Source organism: Oryza sativa, chromosome 1 (assembly GCF_034140825.1).
Source record: "Oryza sativa Japonica Group chromosome 1, ASM3414082v1".
Classification (NCBI taxonomy): Eukaryota; Viridiplantae; Streptophyta; class Magnoliopsida; order Poales; family Poaceae; genus Oryza; species Oryza sativa.
Genome location: NC_089035.1, coordinates 38,559,671 through 38,578,270, shown reverse-complemented (window position 1 = coordinate 38,578,270; position 18,600 = coordinate 38,559,671). Strand labels below are relative to the sequence as shown.

The window sequence follows — 18,600 nt, the reverse complement described above, 5'->3', positions numbered from 1 at the left end:
GCATGCTTTGTACCTAACGGATCGAAAGCTCTGTGATCTGATCTCGATTAAGAAAGCAAACATGAACTAATCAACGTATTCTTGTCAACACCATTTTGGAAGCACTCCAGTAGAGTTGCCAGGCATCCATTGGTGTTCACCAGAAATGCAGGGCCACATCGATCGATCAGAAACTCTCCGTCATCTCATCTCGATCCATCGCACAGGACAAGCAGATGAGTTCTAGAAAGAACGGTTTTTTTTTCTTATAATTAGCGTTTTCTAAACCATCTTGGATTCTTCCTAAGATCTTAACTTTGGAAACAGGTGTCTAGGTGCCATGATATTTTAACCCAAGACAGTGTGCCATAGTCTCTGCAGCTGCAGACTTTAGCGCCACTGGTGTTAGTGACTCGGCCAAAGAGAAGGAAACGAAGACGAGACCCAAGAAATATTGTATTAGCAAGTCGCAATCAGGTTTAGCCAATCTTACCCGACTCTACCGCTCGAAATTTCCGTCCTCCCTCCATCACATGCAGCGTCATCGTTGCTCCAAGGCTGAAAAAAAAACCGAATCAATGAAAAGTAGTTTAGGGGTAAATTTTTTATATGTATTCATACGATTTAAAAGTTAACGTTGGAAATGAACTTAATATTTGTTGAATTATATAGAACGCATGCATATGCATACTCCAATGTAATATTCATAGTGAACGGATAACGTGGCTCAATCAGGATTGGAGAAACATTAGTGTTTTCACTACTTTAGATATTTCACTGTAATATTTCAACACGTTCGGATGGAGACCAACTAACCAAGTTGCTAATGAAACCTGTTCGTCCAATGTACTGATCTAGTGACCTCTGAGTCTCTAACATTGGATGTCTAATGTACGCCATCACTCTAGGCAGTCACCCATACAGCCATACTCCCCAGGAGTGCGAAATAGAATAGGCATGTAATAACTGTATTGAGTTTCATCTAGACTTCACAAATTTGGTTCGACTCTCTATCTACTACTGTCACTAGTTCAAATATCATCTTTAAAAAGAATCCAAATACCCAATCGACAAATCTGTTTCTATTCGATCACATGGATACTTTCATGGAGGAGATTCACTTCACCGCCCGTTGGGCAACCGACCAGGCGTCTTATTGCAGTCCGATTGGCTGCTATCTCTGCAACTGACGAAATAGAACTGTATTTTTAGAGGCAGAAAACCCATCTTTGTACATGTAAGACTGGCTCACTGACATGTCAAATGCATGACCGAAACTTGCACGGATCCTATGTACCTTTATTTTTTTCTCACCTGGTAAAGAAACAGAGAAGGTATCTCTTCGCCATGAGAATCCTATGCAAAGCCGCTGCTGATCTAGACGTTGGAGGATGATCCGTATTTCCCTAAGTTCCACGTGGTCATTTTCTATGAAACCGACGGATCAAGGCTACCGGATCCTATTGTCGTTTTAACCATCTCGACCATGTTTTCTTCGTCACAACCGATGCGAATTCCTCTACCAAATCAACGGCACAAACATGGGCAATTTTGAAGCACGCATTCAGACATTCAGACATTGAAACCTCAAATAAAAGGGGAATAATGTTGGTAGAACTAGAACATTTGACAACGCCTAAACTAAACGGAATCTCTGTGACAACCCATCGAACCGAAAATCTAACTGCAATCTCGCGTGTCAGTGTCATATCATGTACTGTTCTTTATGCAACCAACTGTTGGTTGGCAACTGAACAATCATCATATACAAAAATATATACTAGCATTTTGCAGTACATATGCATATGCATGCCACTAACTCAGCGCATTCATTTCCACGACGCTTACCTGCATGCACGGCAACAATGTCGTACCACCAAAAGCAACACCTAATTAGCAAAGCTAATCCCTCATTTCCGGGGGTGACACGGGCACCTGTAGGATGTGATCAACCATTGGTATCCATAAAAGAGCCAGGTCCCCTTCTACATGATGGTTTCAGTTCCATGCTCAGAAAAATGGCCTCATTTGCAGTAGCACAATTCAATAATATAATACCCCATGCATGGAATATATTTTTGGAGCTTTGCTCCAAATTAAGTCCCAAGATGAGATGGATTAGCTCCCAACTAATACAGAGAAAATGGATCGATGATTGATCCAGGCATAAACCAATGCTGCAATTAAGGTCCCCCAGGATGATTGATTGGGACAACGATTGAATTAAACCGGTGTTTGGAGGTGTGATTAGGCGGTGTACAGCTCGCTCATGGCTGGGACAGACAAACCATCACCAACCCTTTTCGTTTTCTTTTCTCTTTTCTTTTCTGTAGACAACCATTACCAACCTGACCACATCATTCTTCGATATCGTACTAGCATTTCCTCTCCTTTTCCAAAGCTCCAATTGGTGATAGATTAGTAGTAGTTGATGCATAGTTAATTTAATCGTAAATGACTTAATTGAGCACTGAACTACCTCAACTAATCAAAATGAAAAGAAAAATAAAATGAAGTCTCTAACCTGAAACTGAAAATGTGACCTCCACTACTGACTGACTCGGCCATCCCTGATTGGATTCCTGAAAACGTGGGACCTGGAGATGCATGGTGCCTCTAACGTCTCTGTGTTCATGTGTCGTGTTTGTCCTCAAGTCTGAAGATTATACGGCCGGCACATGATCGGTATCCCATCTGGATTCCATTCGTTTTTGTTTCTTTTTTTTCTTCTGTTTCCTCGCCGAATTGAGCATCAATTACGCACGTTATACGGTCGCATATATTATACAGTCGTCGTGCCAGTCTGGGAACAAGTAGCCGTGTTGCCGTGTCGTCGGACTTATCGATTGGTCGAGGTGATCTGTGTAGGGTTGATCCGTTGATAACTAGGGTCCTACCACATATCAACTTGTCGAAGTTGATCTTCTTTCTTTTAGAAAATAGGATAAATTCGACCTCTTACACAGCCATGGAGTCGAGCGACCTGGCGTAGCTTTCTTTTGTTCTGCCTTTGTTTATGTCTTGTTGCTTTGTTTAGTTTCCAATTTTTTTAAAAAAAAATCACATCGAATCTCTAGACACATACATAGAACATTAGATATAAAATAAAAAACTAATTGCACAGTTTGTATGGAAATCGCGAGATGAATCTTTTGAGCCTAATTAGTCTATAATTAGCCATAAGTGCTACAGTAACCCATATGTGCTAATGACGGATTAATTAGGCTTAATAAATTCGTCTCGCGGTTTTCAGACGAGTTATGAAATTAGTATTTTTATTCGTGTCCGAAAACCCCTTCCAACATCGAATCAAACGCCCAATGTAACATCTAAAAATTTTCATTTCGCGAATTAAACATGGCCTTATTTGATTGGTCCGCGTTGGGTGGGAACAAACTTGGGTTGTCAAATGTCAACTTGACATGCATATATTTATGGGATAATCATAGATGGGAAACGGTCATGGTATGGAGTAGCTGTACTGCCAGTGCCTGATGCGATATTAACACCTGCAACAAGGCTGCACAATTTCATATACTTTTCTTTTCATAGGTCTTTTTTTTCTCCAACAAAAGTGAGGATAAAAATTTTCGTGGCACACTTTTCAAACTGCTAAACGGTGCGCTTCGTGTGAAAACTTTCTATATGAAAGTTGCTCTAAAATATCATAATAATATATTTTTCAAGTTTATAATAATTAAAACTCAATCAATCATATGTTAATACCATATTGTTTTAGTAAAAAAACTTAATCTTTATTCTCATCTTTATCTTCAAAAGAAAAAAAAAGAAAAGAACATCACCTATGTTTGCATACGATTGTTCCTCTGTTCATATTTCTATTTCCGCTGTACTCGGACTTCTAAGCTTTTGAGTTGTCTCAAACTGCAAACTAGAAGAACCAGTTGCACATACGTGTTACGGAAAACAAAGGAATAAGTTTATTTTAGGTCCCTTAACTTGACAGTCAGTTCGATTTGATTTCGTCCGATGTGGCAATCTAAATCAGCGTGGGCCTTACATGTCAGGGTTCCCCTAGCTTGTTCTTCCCCCTCTCTCTTTCACTTTGCCCTTTTCTCTCCCCTTCTTTTTATGAGTCCAATCCCGCCAGCCGATGAAGCAGGGTTGAGGGACGCTTGTCGGGGAGGGGGAGGATGTCAGCATCGCCCTAGACGAAGCTGGTCCCCGGTGGCGGCTAGGCTGGCGGTGGCTGTAGGCCCCTCTCTCGCTATCGTTCCTCTCCGACGTCGTCATCTTCCTCGCGCCTGACGTCGTCATCGTTGGCTTGTCTCGTCACAATCTCCCACACAATGGCGCAACCCCATATCCCCATTGCCACTGTGTCGGCCACACAGAGGAGGAGGATGAAGAGAGCTTGTCAGCGATGAGATGCGGCGGGAGCGAGGACTAGCGGAGGAGTTGCTGGAGTGAGGCGACCGTGGTGGCCGCTGGAGTAGGGGGCACAACGGTTCATGGATGCCGGTTGTCGTCCACCTCATTGCACGTTGTCCTTCTCTAGTGACGCCTTCACCGCCTCCACTGACATCGACCCAAACACCTGTGAAGTCGTCCCCACCTCTACTAGTGAACGTGCCATCACCTCCGCCTGTCACGAGTGAGCTCGCCGCCGCCCGATGTCCCAACCTTTCGCCGCAACCGCCCACAACGACGCAATTGGCCTACTCCAGCTCCAAGTCCTCCAACAACTGAACTGTGGCCAATGTGGGACCCACATTGACTCGGCACGGTTGACTCGGGTCAAATTGCCACATCAGATAAAAAACACCCACTATACTGTCATGGAACCTATATTGCACCAATTTTGACAACGGTGGGTCCCGTTGTACTTGTTTTTTCTTCAAGGACGAAAATCGAAGTTGCTGTCAAGTTAAGGGATCTAAAATAAACTTATTCCCAAAAAAAACAAAAGGACACCATGATAAAAAAAAAAAGGCAAAAACAAAAGGAAACCACCGGTGGAAATCCAGCCCACTCGCCAAGTACACAAAGCCTTTCTCCTAAAAAGGAAAAACTGTCTTGTGTAAATCACACAGCCCAAACGTACATCGCCACCCTCTCGAAAGCTCAATTACCGAGTTACGCCGCCGTCTTGTGGCCCAACCCCTCACCTTCAGTTCGGACCAGATTTCCAGCGGCATGAAGAGCCCGTAAACAACGGTGTCTCTCCGCATTGCTACTTACTTGAGGGCCGTATTATTTGTCGGCCTTGTGACCAATATGCGGCCCACAATAATTGGTCTGCACTGTGATTGCTAGGTCCGTGTGTGGTCCAGCAGGCCACATATTGGTACGCGAGGATGCAGGCCGAAGAGGATGCACCAAAGCCCGAAGAGGATGCAGGCCGCGAGTACGCGTGCTACTTACCCGTACTCCGTATTATACAGGAGTACTGTACGAATACGACTAATACAAGGTAGTACTTAAATTGGCCTGGTTCGATTTGGAGAGGAGATAATTGAGGAGAATAATTTCACTCCATAATAAGTGTAGAATAAATCACCTCTAATCTTTTTCTCATGGGGAATAACGGAGATTGGTTCAAGGGCGGCGTGCCCAAAGCCTGCAGGTTTCAGCCGTCAGCGTCACGCGAGGTCACGGGCTCGTCCAAGTTTTCAAGGGAGTCAATGCAACACTGTACTGGACCATTACTGCTCCGTTCCCTGCCGTGAGGAATAAAAACAGGTCGGTATTTGACGAAAGGAGCAGAGCGTTGTGCACCAGCACTACTGACGCGGAGTACATAACAACGACGTTGTCGTCAGACAGTAGGTTTGACAAGGTACAGTATAGGAGTACTCCGGTAGGCAAAACTTGGTGGCATCTTTCCCTGCCTCAACCAGCAGACAAGAAGGGATCCTAGCAAGTCAAGCAACGAGCTGGTATCCAGACACGGAAACGACAATAGAAACACATGTGTAGAAAACACACAGTGCCATGATACTCGCAAGAGTCAATGAGGGCATGTTCCCGCGAACCTAACCTGCACGGCTGCACCACACCCCGACGAAAATTTGCAGGATTAAACTGAAAGCAGCTGGAGAGCTGACCGCGGCCAAGGCAATCTCGAGGTTAGCAGCCGGCGATGCGTGTCGCGTCGCGTGGCACGAAACGACGGCGACGTGGAGCCATCGCTGTACCGTGAATCCATGGGGAGAGCAAGACTTTATATCGCGCCGACCTGATTCAGTTAACAAAATGGCACTGTGGCCCGGTTAATCGGCACGTCCGCACATGCCATAGACAGTGACCACATTGGCACGGCAAGGATAGTGAGAAACATGGAAGGAGTAGAAAGGGCATACTAGCCTGAAGTCTGAAAACCATACGGTCTACTCATTAGTTTGTTTGCATTTTGCCAAGACAAAAGTATTCACGTCTTCAACAAAAGAAAAAAGAAAATGTATTCACACGGCACCTAGTTTCTGTAGGGTGTGTTTATACATCCTATTCTAAATTCGTTTTTTTGAAGGAGGTAACATGTAATAGAAGTTTTTTTTGGCCGTGTTTAGTTCACCCTAACTACCCCAAACTTCCAACTTTTTATCACATCTAAAACTTTTATGTACACATAAACTTCTAAATTTTTTTTCAAACTTTCAACTTTTCTCAAACTTTCAACGAACTAAATACAGTCTAAACTTTCAACTTTTTTCGCTAACTAAACACAGCCTTTTCCATAAACTGAAAAGGAATAAATGGGTGTCATTCTACCATGGTGTACCAGCTCCTATACATACCGGTCCAACTGACACCAAAGGACTGGAGTGCGTCAAAAGAGTACTAGCCCACTCTTTTTGGCAGACTCTACCTATGATGTCCCAGCTTTTCGAGCATCTGACCATTTTACCTCTACTTCCAAAGTCCCATTTTACTCCTACTCCCTCCGTCTCAAAAATAAAAAAAAAGACAAACCTGGTTTCTGTGTTTAACGTTTGACCCTCCGTTTTATTTGAAAAAATTATGAAAAAAATTAAAAAGACAAGTCACGCATAAAATATTAATCATGTTTTATCATCTAACAACAATGAAAATACGAATTATAAAAAAAATTCATATAAGACGGACAGTCAAAGTTGGACACGGAAACCTAGGGTTTGTCTTTTTTTTGGATGGAGGGAGTACTTCACATGAATGAAAATTCGGAGGAATAGGAAAAACATATGATTCTCACAAGAATACAAGTGTAAAACAGAGAATTACAAAACACAGGAAAAACATAAGAATGACCGTTTGATTGAGCCGTAGGAAAAATATATGAATTTGAGGAGAGATAAAGAATCAAAGGATTCTTAACATGAGGTTCTACCTCATGCTAAATTTCCTCCAAAACTTGCATGGAAAGAGGCGTTTCATAGGAATTTCATAGGATTCTATAGGATTCATTCCTTTGATTCAAATGGCTATATAGGAAAAATTCCTATAGAAATGAAATACTTTAAAATTCCTATGAATTTCCTTTGAATCAAAGGGGGCCTAAGTGTTTCTTGTCTGATGAGAACCATACTACTCCCTTCGTCCCATAAAAAATCAATGTACTGGATGTGATACATCCTAGTACTATGAATCTGAACATATCTATTCAGATTGAAGGCCCCTTTGAATCGCAGAAATGAGAAAATATAGGAATAGAAAAAACGCAGGATTTTGATAGGAATGTAAGTGTAAAACAGATGATTGCAAAATACAGGAATGGTCGTTTGATTGGACCGCAGGAAAAAAACAGGAATTAGAAGAGAGATAAAGACTCAAAGAAAAGTTTTCAAGAGGTTTTACCTCATGTTAGAATTCCTCCAAAACTTGCATGGCATTAGGCAATCCATAGGAATTTCATAGGATTCTATAAAATCCATTACTTTGATTCAAAGGGATATATAGAAAAAATTCCTATAGGAATGAAATCCTCTAAAATTTATATGAATTTCCTTTGAATCAAAGAGGGCTCATTGTATTTAAATATGTCACGTTCTATACTGATTTGATTTTGTAAACAGAGGAAATAAATGCTGGCACAGCACTCCCATCTCATCAGGTTTGAACTTTTGAAGAGGGGCCGCTGCTGCATCGCAGTATAGCACCTCCAAGAAGGATTTGATATGCTCCCTCTGCGACACAGCGCTGCACTGCACAATGCCGGTGAAACGTTGGAATTTTAGGACTGGTCCGATTAAATGCCGCTAACTGCAAGCTGACTTGTTGACTCCGACTGGTCTATACTCGCTCCATCACAGAAAAAACAATTTAGACCCATTTGAATCTAAGAATTTACAGAGGAATTTTATACGATTGAAATCCTATTAAAATTTTTTCTATTTGAATCAAAAGATTGGAGTTTTCCAAATTCTAAGTAATTCCTGTGGAATGGTTCATTGCAAGAGGTCCAACCTTTTGAAAAAAAAAATCTTTGAGTTTATCTCTCTTATTTGATTCTTATATTTTTCCTACGGCTCAATTAAACGATCATTTTTATGTTTTTTCTGTGTTTTGCAATCTCCCTATTTTACACTTATATTCCTGTCAGAATCACGTCTTTTTCTGTTCCTTCATTTTTTTTCATTGCTACGAATCAAAAGGGACTTTACATGGGGATTTGATATCACCTGAAAGTCTGAAACAACAAAACTGGACAACCTTATATCCTGATTAGTTGTACTATGTGATGTAAAATCCTCACCTAATTTGGCTTTTTTTTTAACAGAGTACTCCAGTCTGGAGCCTTCATCACAGGAATTTCTACAGTGTGTTCTTCCACTTGTCATGGGACATTGCAGATGTCGCTGCAAAGTGTCTGTTGTCGACGCTGTAACGGCCTCCATATTCCTGTAATGCAGAAGCAAGACGGCCAATTCCACGCCTTATTATTTGTTCCAGCTTCCACAAGATCTGCAGTTGCACATTCTTATACAGTTACATACATACTCCTACAACAAGTAGTCAAACACTCTAGGAGCATTTCTTTGTCCAAATGGACCGTCGCTGCAAATGACAGTCAAGTAGGAGTATCAAACACTCTAAAAATGGTCAGATATCAGCAGGTTAGCCTGGTTTCAGCATAGTCTTTGCCGGTTTTGCCCCCTTCAAAGCACATGGCTTACCTCTGCAACCAAATGCCTTCAGTTAAGCCCAAATTCTGTTTGTTGCCATCTGCCATTAACTCACTGGCGGTTGTGATTAAAGAATGTTGAAACTTCTGAGAAGAGGTCCCAAAGTCACATGACCAGGAAGATGCGGAGAAGAGGACAGGCTGCTTATCATGGGCTTATGGCCTACCACAGCTCACTGTTTGGGCAAAATGGTAGGAGTAGGTATGACCAACCTCTATTAAACAAGAAGTGCTTTTAGCTGATTTTGTTTCTGTTAAGCATGCACACGTCGACTTGGGAGCTTTATTAGCTGATTTTATTAGAAAGCTAGTACTAATGATCCTTTCACCTTTGTTTTTTCAGTCAATGATTGATCAAGACAGAGATTATCCTTAAATATGAAAAAACGGATACTATCAAAGTGCATAGACTTCCTTTTTGACATTGGTGCTGCCAACTCCATCAGTTTGTGTGGAAACTAGTACTGTGCAGTATTTGAAAAGGCCTAAACTAATCAAAGAACTAAATTCTCTTCTCGGACGCCTGCACGTATGATTCTAAACTGAAAAGGGAGTGATCATGATCCATCCATCAAGAAACAACACAAACGCAGTAGGACAGCCGGGCAGGCACCTTTCCATGACCATGATGCTTTGCCTCGGCACCAGCGTGAAGCAATTCGTTTCGAAAGCCAGTTTTCTTGGCCCGACCGGCCACTGTACTATGTTCAAAGGACATTTATTAAACTGATGATAAACTCGACATATAATTCTCGACCAAATTACAAACTGAGCTGGAGAAAACAAACTTGCAAACCTGATGACCTGCTGGACCCTTCTCGCATCTATCACCTGTTATCTGAACATTCTTTCCTGTCACGAGCTAATTAGCCAGTTGCGGCCTTCATCAAGAAGATGACGATTAGGTTGGCGATATGGATTAGATCATTAGATCACTACTCCTCCATCCATGCATGCATCATCCGTGCCCAAGTGGCCGGTTTTCTTTTTCCAAGTTACAGCGTGCCAAGGCCAAACGCGACCCGGAAATCGCGTGCCGTCGCGGGGGCCGGGGCCCAAGGCCGAACGCGTGCCGGGAACAGCTACAGCTCGCGATTTCGATGGATCCACCGGTGGATTGCCCGGTTAGGTGCGGCGCGCCGGTGCGAGGCGGTCGTCGGTGATGTCATCGCCCCACCAACCAGCAACAACCACATCGATCCCACGTTGTTCTTTTCCCCCCACGCACAGCACACAGATGCGATCGCCTCCAAAGCTAAAAGCTCGCTGATTTGAACGGTGTTTTGTGTGGGGATTCACGGCGCCACGACGCCCAGCAGCACAAGGAGCAGCACTTTGCGCCTCCGCGTGGGGTCGCATCAGTTAGTAGTACCACTTGCTGCCGGCCTAGAGATGAGATGAGATCAGATCACCCCCCGAGGATGAGTCGCTGTTCCTGCTTTCATGTCTTGACAGTCAAGTGATACTAAATACTAGGTAGTAGTACTGTGGTGGTAGCGGTTTTGGTATTAGCCCACCATGAGCCGATATTTTTGGTTTCTTGATTCGACGCGATGGCTATCTTCTGTTAGCATAAGACATAAAAGCATGCCAAAAGTTCAAACGAAGATACCAAACCTTGGGTCCCTTCGGTCGGATGACGGGCGACGTTTTTCAGTTCGGTTCAAGCAAGGATTACGCATTCCGGACGGCGGTGAACGGTAGAAGAGACGATTTCTGCGATGTTGGAGAAGTTAGTCCGGAACGACAGTTCATCTTCCCCATCACTTTAGTCATTGATCACCTAAAACACGTCAGATGATGATATAAAACACACAATATTTATTAACGATATATAACGTGTGTTGTCATTTTATTATCTAAACAACGTATGTCTTCGTCTAATATATGTTTGGTGATTAATGACTAAAATGATTAGAAAGGTTAGTCGTCGTTTCAACGTATCAACTACAACTAACTTTTGTAACACGCGGAAACCTTTCACGATCCCGCTCGCGCACAGCACCGGCCAGCCAGTCTCCAACGATTATCGCGCATGTGTCACGCACTGCGCCGCAGCTTTTGCCGCGATCGCGCATTCGCGCACACGTTTCCCCCCTCATCCAAATCCACCTTGCGGCTCGCGCGTGCCACTGCCATCTCCGCGATGGTATCTCTCGATCGCTAGCCGCGCCCGACGGCGACAGCCGATTCCGGCTAGGGAGAGAACGTAAAATCTCTCAAAGTTTCCGCGGGGCGCGATCGACGAGACGTACGTGGCGAGAGACGCGCCACGGCGCGAGGAACCCCGGGGCGCCGGTCGCCACCGAGGCGTACGTAAGCCATCATGGGCAAACAAGGCGATGACGACGATGACTTTTGGTGAAGGCAAAAAAAAAAAAAAGGAAGAAAAAAAGCGGTTTGGTACAGGGAGTTATCCCATGAGGTCACGTAACGGAATCTGTCACGCACTTGTGACGGTATCTACAGCTTGTTGCTGCAGATAAACATGGAGAAGAACAAGGGGGAGAAGAATAAAAAAAACGTCGGAAAAGAACGTGTGCCCCCTTGGTTAGTTAACCCGTGATGAGTATATGCAAACAACTTGTGGTTTGTGGGAGTAGATGGTACGGAACCTCGAGAGAAAAATCCTCCCGGTAGCCATGAAAGTCCACTGATCTGGAAAGGAAGCTTGCAGATTTTACGGGTTCGTGAGGTAGTAACATGACTATACAGTTTTAGTTTCTGCACTCTTTTGTCAACAGCATATAGTCTTGAAAACCACGTTTTTAGCTGAATCCGGAACGAGGTAATCAGGCAATCATCTCCCTTGTTCGTAGGTTCACATTGCAGCCGCGCCACGAGAGAGATCACACTGACAGATCATTTCGCGTACTTGCAACAAGGAAGCGTAACGAGCAGCAGCAACAAGGTACAGGTGGTTGGTAAAGTCACGAGACGGACAGCATACGTGTCGCCGGCCACGGACCATCATCTATGCTCTGACCGTTTTTGTATTGGGGGCAATCGATTCGGCGTCTGACTTCAAATATTCTCGTTTCAAATATGATGGCAAATGAATCAAACATTGACCTTACACACATTGACACATACTAGCATTACTATAATTAATGGAATTTAAAGATGGGGACTCCATAATCAATCTTTCCTGCTTCAGGTGTCACACTACAAATCTGACACGAAACTTCCAGGTATCTGTGGAGTTGGTCCATCTTCCCAAAACTAAGAAGATCCACTGGGTACTTGACACATGCCAGCTCGGAAAAAAATAAGCACGTGTTTGGCTAAGTATTCGCCACATTGGGCTGCAGTATTAAGAAGTTGCCGAACAAAAAAATCGGTTATGAATCAACGAATTGCCTCGTCATGTTAAAAGTTGCCTAATTTCTTTTGATTCATTTGACAAAGTAGAAAATTAAACCAGATACCCTCAAACATTAGCGCAGAAAGAGTGGATCAGGGACTCAGGGTAATCGAGTGGATATCCATAGTCACGAGAAGAATAAACATATCCATGTCCATGTCGAACTTACCTGCAAGGAACTCCTTTTCGTAGTTTTGACAAAAGTAACAAAAACATAAGAAGTTTCGAATGATTATTCAGCTATTTTCCATAAGCCATGTGTTTCATGAGACACATTAGGCCAAGCATGCCAAGACTTTATATCGATCTCTTGGTTCCAGACTTCCATGTATTATCTACATAAAGTACATATTGCTCAGGAAACTACTATAAAATGTTACTACCTCTATCTAAAAATATTGAAACATAGAATATGAATAGGAATATAAACTCTATCCTAAGTTGCAATATTTTTTGACAGAGAAAGCACAAGATATGGGTTTTGGTAAGACTATGGCTAAATTTGAGAAAAAGAATAGTGAGAGATGAGAGAGATACGTAGTTTGGACATTTCCTACCAACTATATCAAACACCCTATCAAGATTATCGATGGTAGCAATTAACGAGAAGGAGCCATTTTGCTCAAATATAATGGCTCTTTTTATAGCTTTCTTATTAGTATTACTTGTGAACGAAATCTTTTCTAGCCAAAAACATGTATAATTGTTTCTTTTTATATATCAGATGGAAAACAGATATGCAACATAATTGATGCTCTGTACTGACCAACCTATACCCGATTTTAATTGTTTATTTTAGAAATACTCCCTCCGTACTCATAAAAAAAATCGTTTATCACAATGTTTAAGTCGAACCTTGGGAATATAAATCATAAATAACTCTCAAGCTGTTGAGTTTGAAAATGTAAAAATTATATGTATAGATTTGTCTTGAAAAATACTTTCATAAAAATATAAATATATCACTTTTCAATAAATATTTTTATAGAAACAAGAAGTCAATTGTGTTTTGAAGACCGTGTCGCTGTCCTAAACGACCTCCTTAATGAGTATGGAGGGAGTATGATGTTGCTGCCTACTCCATCCGTCCTATAATATAAGAGCAAGTTTAATAATATAGCCTACTACTGCCTCCAATTCATTTATAGCCAATTCATATAATAGTTGCTTACTATACTATTAATATATAGTCCCCCATGTCATACACACATTGCGTCTTGGAGTCCGTGCTGCAACTGGCTATAGATCTGTAGCCCGCTGCTCTTCTCACTCATCTTTTATCTCATTAAAATATGTTTGCAGCTGGCTAATAGTTTACTTTTGTACCTGCTCTAAGAAGTTTTAGAGTTAGACACGGTTATTAAGAAAGTAGGTAGAAGTGAATGGTAGAGAGTTGTGATTAGTTGGGAAGATAATGTTGGTGGAGATATTGTTATATTTTAGGATAAATCTTGAGAGCTACAAGTTACTCCCTCCATCTACTTTTGACAGTCATATTTCATCTTGGCACACAGACCAAAAATAAGCAATTCTACTTATCATCTATTTAAATATGTTACTAGTCATTCTTTGTAAATAAGCGATTCATTAATATTTACATTTCTCGATGCCCATGTAGCCAATCTTGTGTGGAAGAATGGAGAGTCACGCATTAAATCCAAGAAAATCATTAAGATGATAGGTTGTTGGATTGAAATATGTCATTCAAAAATAAATTTTTCAGATTTAGAAATATGACTATCAAAAATAGATGGAGGAAGTATTATATTTTGAGACAGAGAGAGTATTTTTTAAGGCATGCTATTCCAATAGAAACAAAAGTAAATTTTAGTTACCACCACCAATATAGGTTTCTAAGGTTGGTTGGCTAACTACCACTATATATCACCACGTTTAGAATCTCATGTCGTTGTCATTGTTAAACGAACAGCCAAACCTTAACACCAAAATGTAACATTGTCAGTCTCACTTTCTCCGGTGCCTAACCACCATGAGTCATTAATGGATTTTATTTGCTATCGGATAACCCAAGCAGGAGTAGTTTGTACCTACCTACCGAAAACACACCACATGCTGTATTCTCGCGATATGTCCCAAATGACACAAACGGCACTTGGGACGCCCGAACTGGATGCGCAACCCAGCAATACTTTATATTTTCTCACAGTCTCGCTCATTATAATTTCCATTTTAGTTTTGTTTTATGATCTCCAATTACTTTTTGTAAGATTCTGCTAAATCAAATCAGAAAATTGGGAAGAGGAAAAGAATCAGATTTTTGGTTAATGATAAACATCAAGAATCAAACTAATCAACATCAGTCATCTCCATTAGAACTTAGAAAAAACTCTATTGCCCACCGTTTTTTTTTGTGTTTTTTACAGGTTTTTTTTCCCTAAAGCCTGCTGTGCTATATGTACTGGCCCTCCTCCAGTGGCCTGAGAAACCGGAACGCGCGTGGGCCGGCCGGCGATGGCGCGGCCGCCTTGCAGCTGCAGACGTCGCCGTTGCGGACGCCGAGGTGGTAGCAGAGGCAGATGGTCTTCTGCTGCTGGTGGTGATGGTGGCGCGACGCGGTCGTGGACGACGCGGCGGCCGGCGTCTTGGGCGGCGAGCTCGGCAGGCTCATGGACAGGTCGAGGTCGAGGTCGAGGTTGAGGTCGGGGCACCGCGGCGCGTCCGAGCTGCCGCCGCTGCTGCTGTGGCCGTCCTCCGACGGCGGGGACGCCGCGGACCTGGCGAAGCTCGCATTGCTCGGCGCCGCGGCGTGCACCGGGTTGTGTAGCCTGTGCTGCTGCGGCGGCGGCGCCGGCGCAAGGGACGGAAAGGCGGCGGTGCTGGCCGTCGTGGTCAGCCCGCTCGCCGCGGCGGCGCTGCTCCCGGCGCTGACCGGCCGGTGCGTCTGCGGGTCGATGCCCCGGCTCAGGAGCTTGCGCTTGATGTGCGTGTTCCAGTAGTTCTTGATCTCGTTGTCCGTCCTCCCCGGCAGCTGCCCCGCAATCAACGACCACCTGCGCCAACCAACCAAACGATCGATCAGCACCAAGAACACAAGAACAGATGACAGCGCATTGAAATCCGTTTACAACTTACTTGTTGCCGAGAAGGGCGTGGAGCTTGATGATGAGCTCGTCGTCGTCGTCGGTGAAGTTGCCGCGCTTGAGGTCGGGGCGGAGGTAGTTCATCCAGCGGAGGCGGCAGCTCTTGCCGCAGCGGAGGAGCCCCGCCGCCTTGGGCAGCGACCGCCAGCAACCCTCGCCGTGCGCCTTGATGTAGGCGATCAGCCGCTGGTCCTCCTCCTTCGTCCACGCCCCCTTGTTCGTGTGCGCCTTCTCGCAGCATGGCGACCTCCCCATGCCCACGCCGCGCGTTGGTTCGCCTCGCCGCGGTGTCGAGTTGGTTGTGCGCGACGAGAGCTTCGCGTTGGTTTTGTACTAGTAGTAATAGCAGGGGAAGTGGAGACGCGAGGCGCGCGTATATATGGGCAGCGAGCGAGCGAGCCGGCGACGGCGGCGTGTTGGTAGAGTCGTAGAGAGGAGTTTTTTTTTTTTGGGTGATTCACTTGGCGAAGCTTTTCTGTGTTGTTGTGTTGGTTGGTTTTCTTTTCCTCTCTCCATTGACTGGATCCTACGGCGTGTGTGTGGGATTTGACCGCTGATCGCGATGCGAGATGCCGTGAGACCCAGTACTGGTGTAGTACCTGGTGTCCTGGTGTACCCTCACTTGGCCTCGCGAAATTCCGCAATAGTGTGGCCGCTCTACCCAACCCAATCATCCTCCCCGACCTCCCTTGTACTTGCCTTGACAGTTAAATTTTGGAACCAGTACTAGCTACGAGTACAAAATTTACCAATTTTTTTTCTTTGATGCCTATACCTCTTCTAATATAAAATCCCACCTTATATCATTCGATTTTTAGACCATCAAATTTGCTTTAAGTTTTGTGCAAGCCCTTAACCCTACCTCTTCTTCTCATGTTCCCTTTGCTTCCTCGAGCATTCCGATCCACCATTGCCATCGCGTTACCGCCCAATCCACCGCCGCCACCGCCCCACCGCGCTATCACCCGCCTCGCCGACTGGCCGAAAGGAGTCAACGGCGCCGATAAGGGCCCCTCGATGAGCCCCCTCCCCCTCCCCGCTCCCCCTTCCTCCCTCTCTTTCTTCTCAAGGTGGTGATGGCGAGATGCCCCCGCCCCATCATCTTCCCTGTCTCCGGCGGCTCCCAGCTGCCGGATCCACCATCACCTAGTCGTCGCCTCCTAATCGCATGCTTGCTTTGCCCCTGCCGCCAACGCCGGCCCACCGCCCTTCTCCATCCCTACGGCTTCGGCGGTGCCGCCACCACCTCGCCGCCCGCCGAAGTCCACCGCCCACTGCCATCCCTCTAAGCCCCGAGGAAACCCGCTCTTCCCCCTCCCCAACCTCCTCTCCTATCCTGACCCCAACCCTAAACCCTAATCCGTATATTCCCTATCGGAGTTGGGAGTGTCGCCGGTACCGGAGAAGAAAGGGAGCCCACTACAGTTAGAGAAGAGAAGCCGATGCATGAATCTTAGTATGGATCCAATGAACCAAAATCTAGAAGATTTTATATTCAAATTTCATTCAAATAACGTATAGCAATTCCCTTTTCTTTTACTCAGTTCAAGTAACCGGTAACAACTTTGTTACAGCGTGGCATTTTTTTTTAGGGTTTACAGTGGTAGCACAGCACGGCACTAGGAGTAGTTTTTTAAAGTTATCAACGACTCGTTCTGGATGCCTGATTGTAGTTAGCGATCGGAGAAAGCCGCTCAGCTTTTTAGTGGGGGAATGTCCCATTAAAATAAGCCGGTGATGATGAGCGAAACGGAATCATCGACCAGTTTTTGGTACTCGTTTCCAAAGTTTGGTGGAGCAACCGCCACTGATTGGCTAGCTACCCTCTGAGCTGTTCTCTGTCTCTCGTGTCTCTTGCGTTTTGTCATGTGTGCGTGACTAACCACCGTTTTCTCTAATCCTCCTTCCCCTGTCTTATTTGCCACATGGCCACAATTTAATAGCACTGATTAGGTAGTTGCATGCCTTAGCTTGCTGCCTCACTGCACTGCACTGCACACGCTGGGCCTTACGAGTTTTGATTAGCCATATGTTAATTAACGAATTGGGGCAAGGTGTCTCATGGTCAAAACTAACATGCCTAGTTCCCCTTTGCGTTGGGAACTACTCGGATTCAATATTGGACCAGCTCCGACGCAACATCCACCGTCCAAATGTTTTTGTTCAATATTGGCCGAGTTTAGTTCTAAACTTTTTCTTCAAACTTTCAACTTACATCAAAACTTTTCTACACACATAAACTTCTAATTTTTCTATCACATCGTTTAAATTTCAACTAAACTTTTAATTTTTAATTTTAGCGTGAACTAGACACACCCGCTTGGTTGGACGTATACCTCGTGGCTGATGAGCTAGCTGGTCGAGAAAAGTTCATCTTTTTGGATCAAATCGAGTCGTTTTCACTTGTCGGAACAGGGATAGTACCACTCGCTAGATTGGGGGTAGGATGATAGGATCATAGGACAACGACGGCACTGTGCCCGAAGATTTTCGTTGAAAATAAGGGCATCTCCAATCCCAAAGATTTAACGGCATTTTCATCGGCTTTAATGGCCGGCGTAAACTTCTCCATTCGCTTCGTCATTACAGTTACCCAACTGCCTCTCGAGTGCAGGATAGATATATAGATAAACAGAAATACGGTTAGACATACCAACGACAACGAAGACGGTGACGTGAAATAACAATCATTCTCATGAGAGGCGTATAGACGAGTAGCGTATACCGAATCGTAGCGTACTCCTATTAAACTATACTCTCTTAACCTTCCTTCCAGTTTGGCGGCCAACCTCTCATATTAATTGATTTCTGGTGAACAGGCCATCGAACTCGACGTTGCTATCGATCGAGACAGAAGAAGTTGAACACTTTATAGAAGTAGTTACAGATCTAAAGATGGTTGTCGTGGCCAAGTACTAGTCACTAATGAAGAGATCGAGCACTTTTGGGGGGCACAAATGGCCGGTATTAATGGGTCAACCAAGCTAACTACCAAGAAGAGATCTCCAGGCATGCTTGCTCTTGCGCGTGCCTGC

The 18,600-nt window shown here is 44.2% G+C and overlaps 1 protein-coding gene across 1 annotated transcript; it reads right to left on the bottom strand.

The window, feature by feature from the left end:
• Positions 1-14,766: 14,766 nt before the first annotated feature.
• Positions 14,767-15,912, bottom strand: LOC4324770 (myb-related protein 308). Its single transcript, XM_015772213.3, has 2 exons — positions 15,558-15,912; positions 14,767-15,475 (listed from the first exon to the last, which is right to left on the bottom strand). The coding sequence occupies exons 1-2, from the start codon at positions 15,818-15,820 to the stop codon at positions 14,875-14,877; spliced, it is 864 nt and encodes a 287-aa protein (XP_015627699.1). The 5' UTR covers positions 15,821-15,912; the 3' UTR covers positions 14,767-14,874.
• Between the last annotated feature and the right edge of the window lie 2,688 nt (positions 15,913-18,600).

Bases quoted from the DNA above. Each gene is read 5' to 3' on its own strand.
- LOC4324770 (XM_015772213.3), bottom strand. From the start codon at position 15,820: ATGGGGAGGTCGCCATGCTGCGAGAAGGCGCACACGAACAAGGGGGCG. The intron at 15,476-15,557 runs GTAAGTTGTAAA...TGGTTGGCGCAG, and splicing joins CACGCCCTTCTCGGCAACAA to GTGGTCGTTGATTGCGGGGC.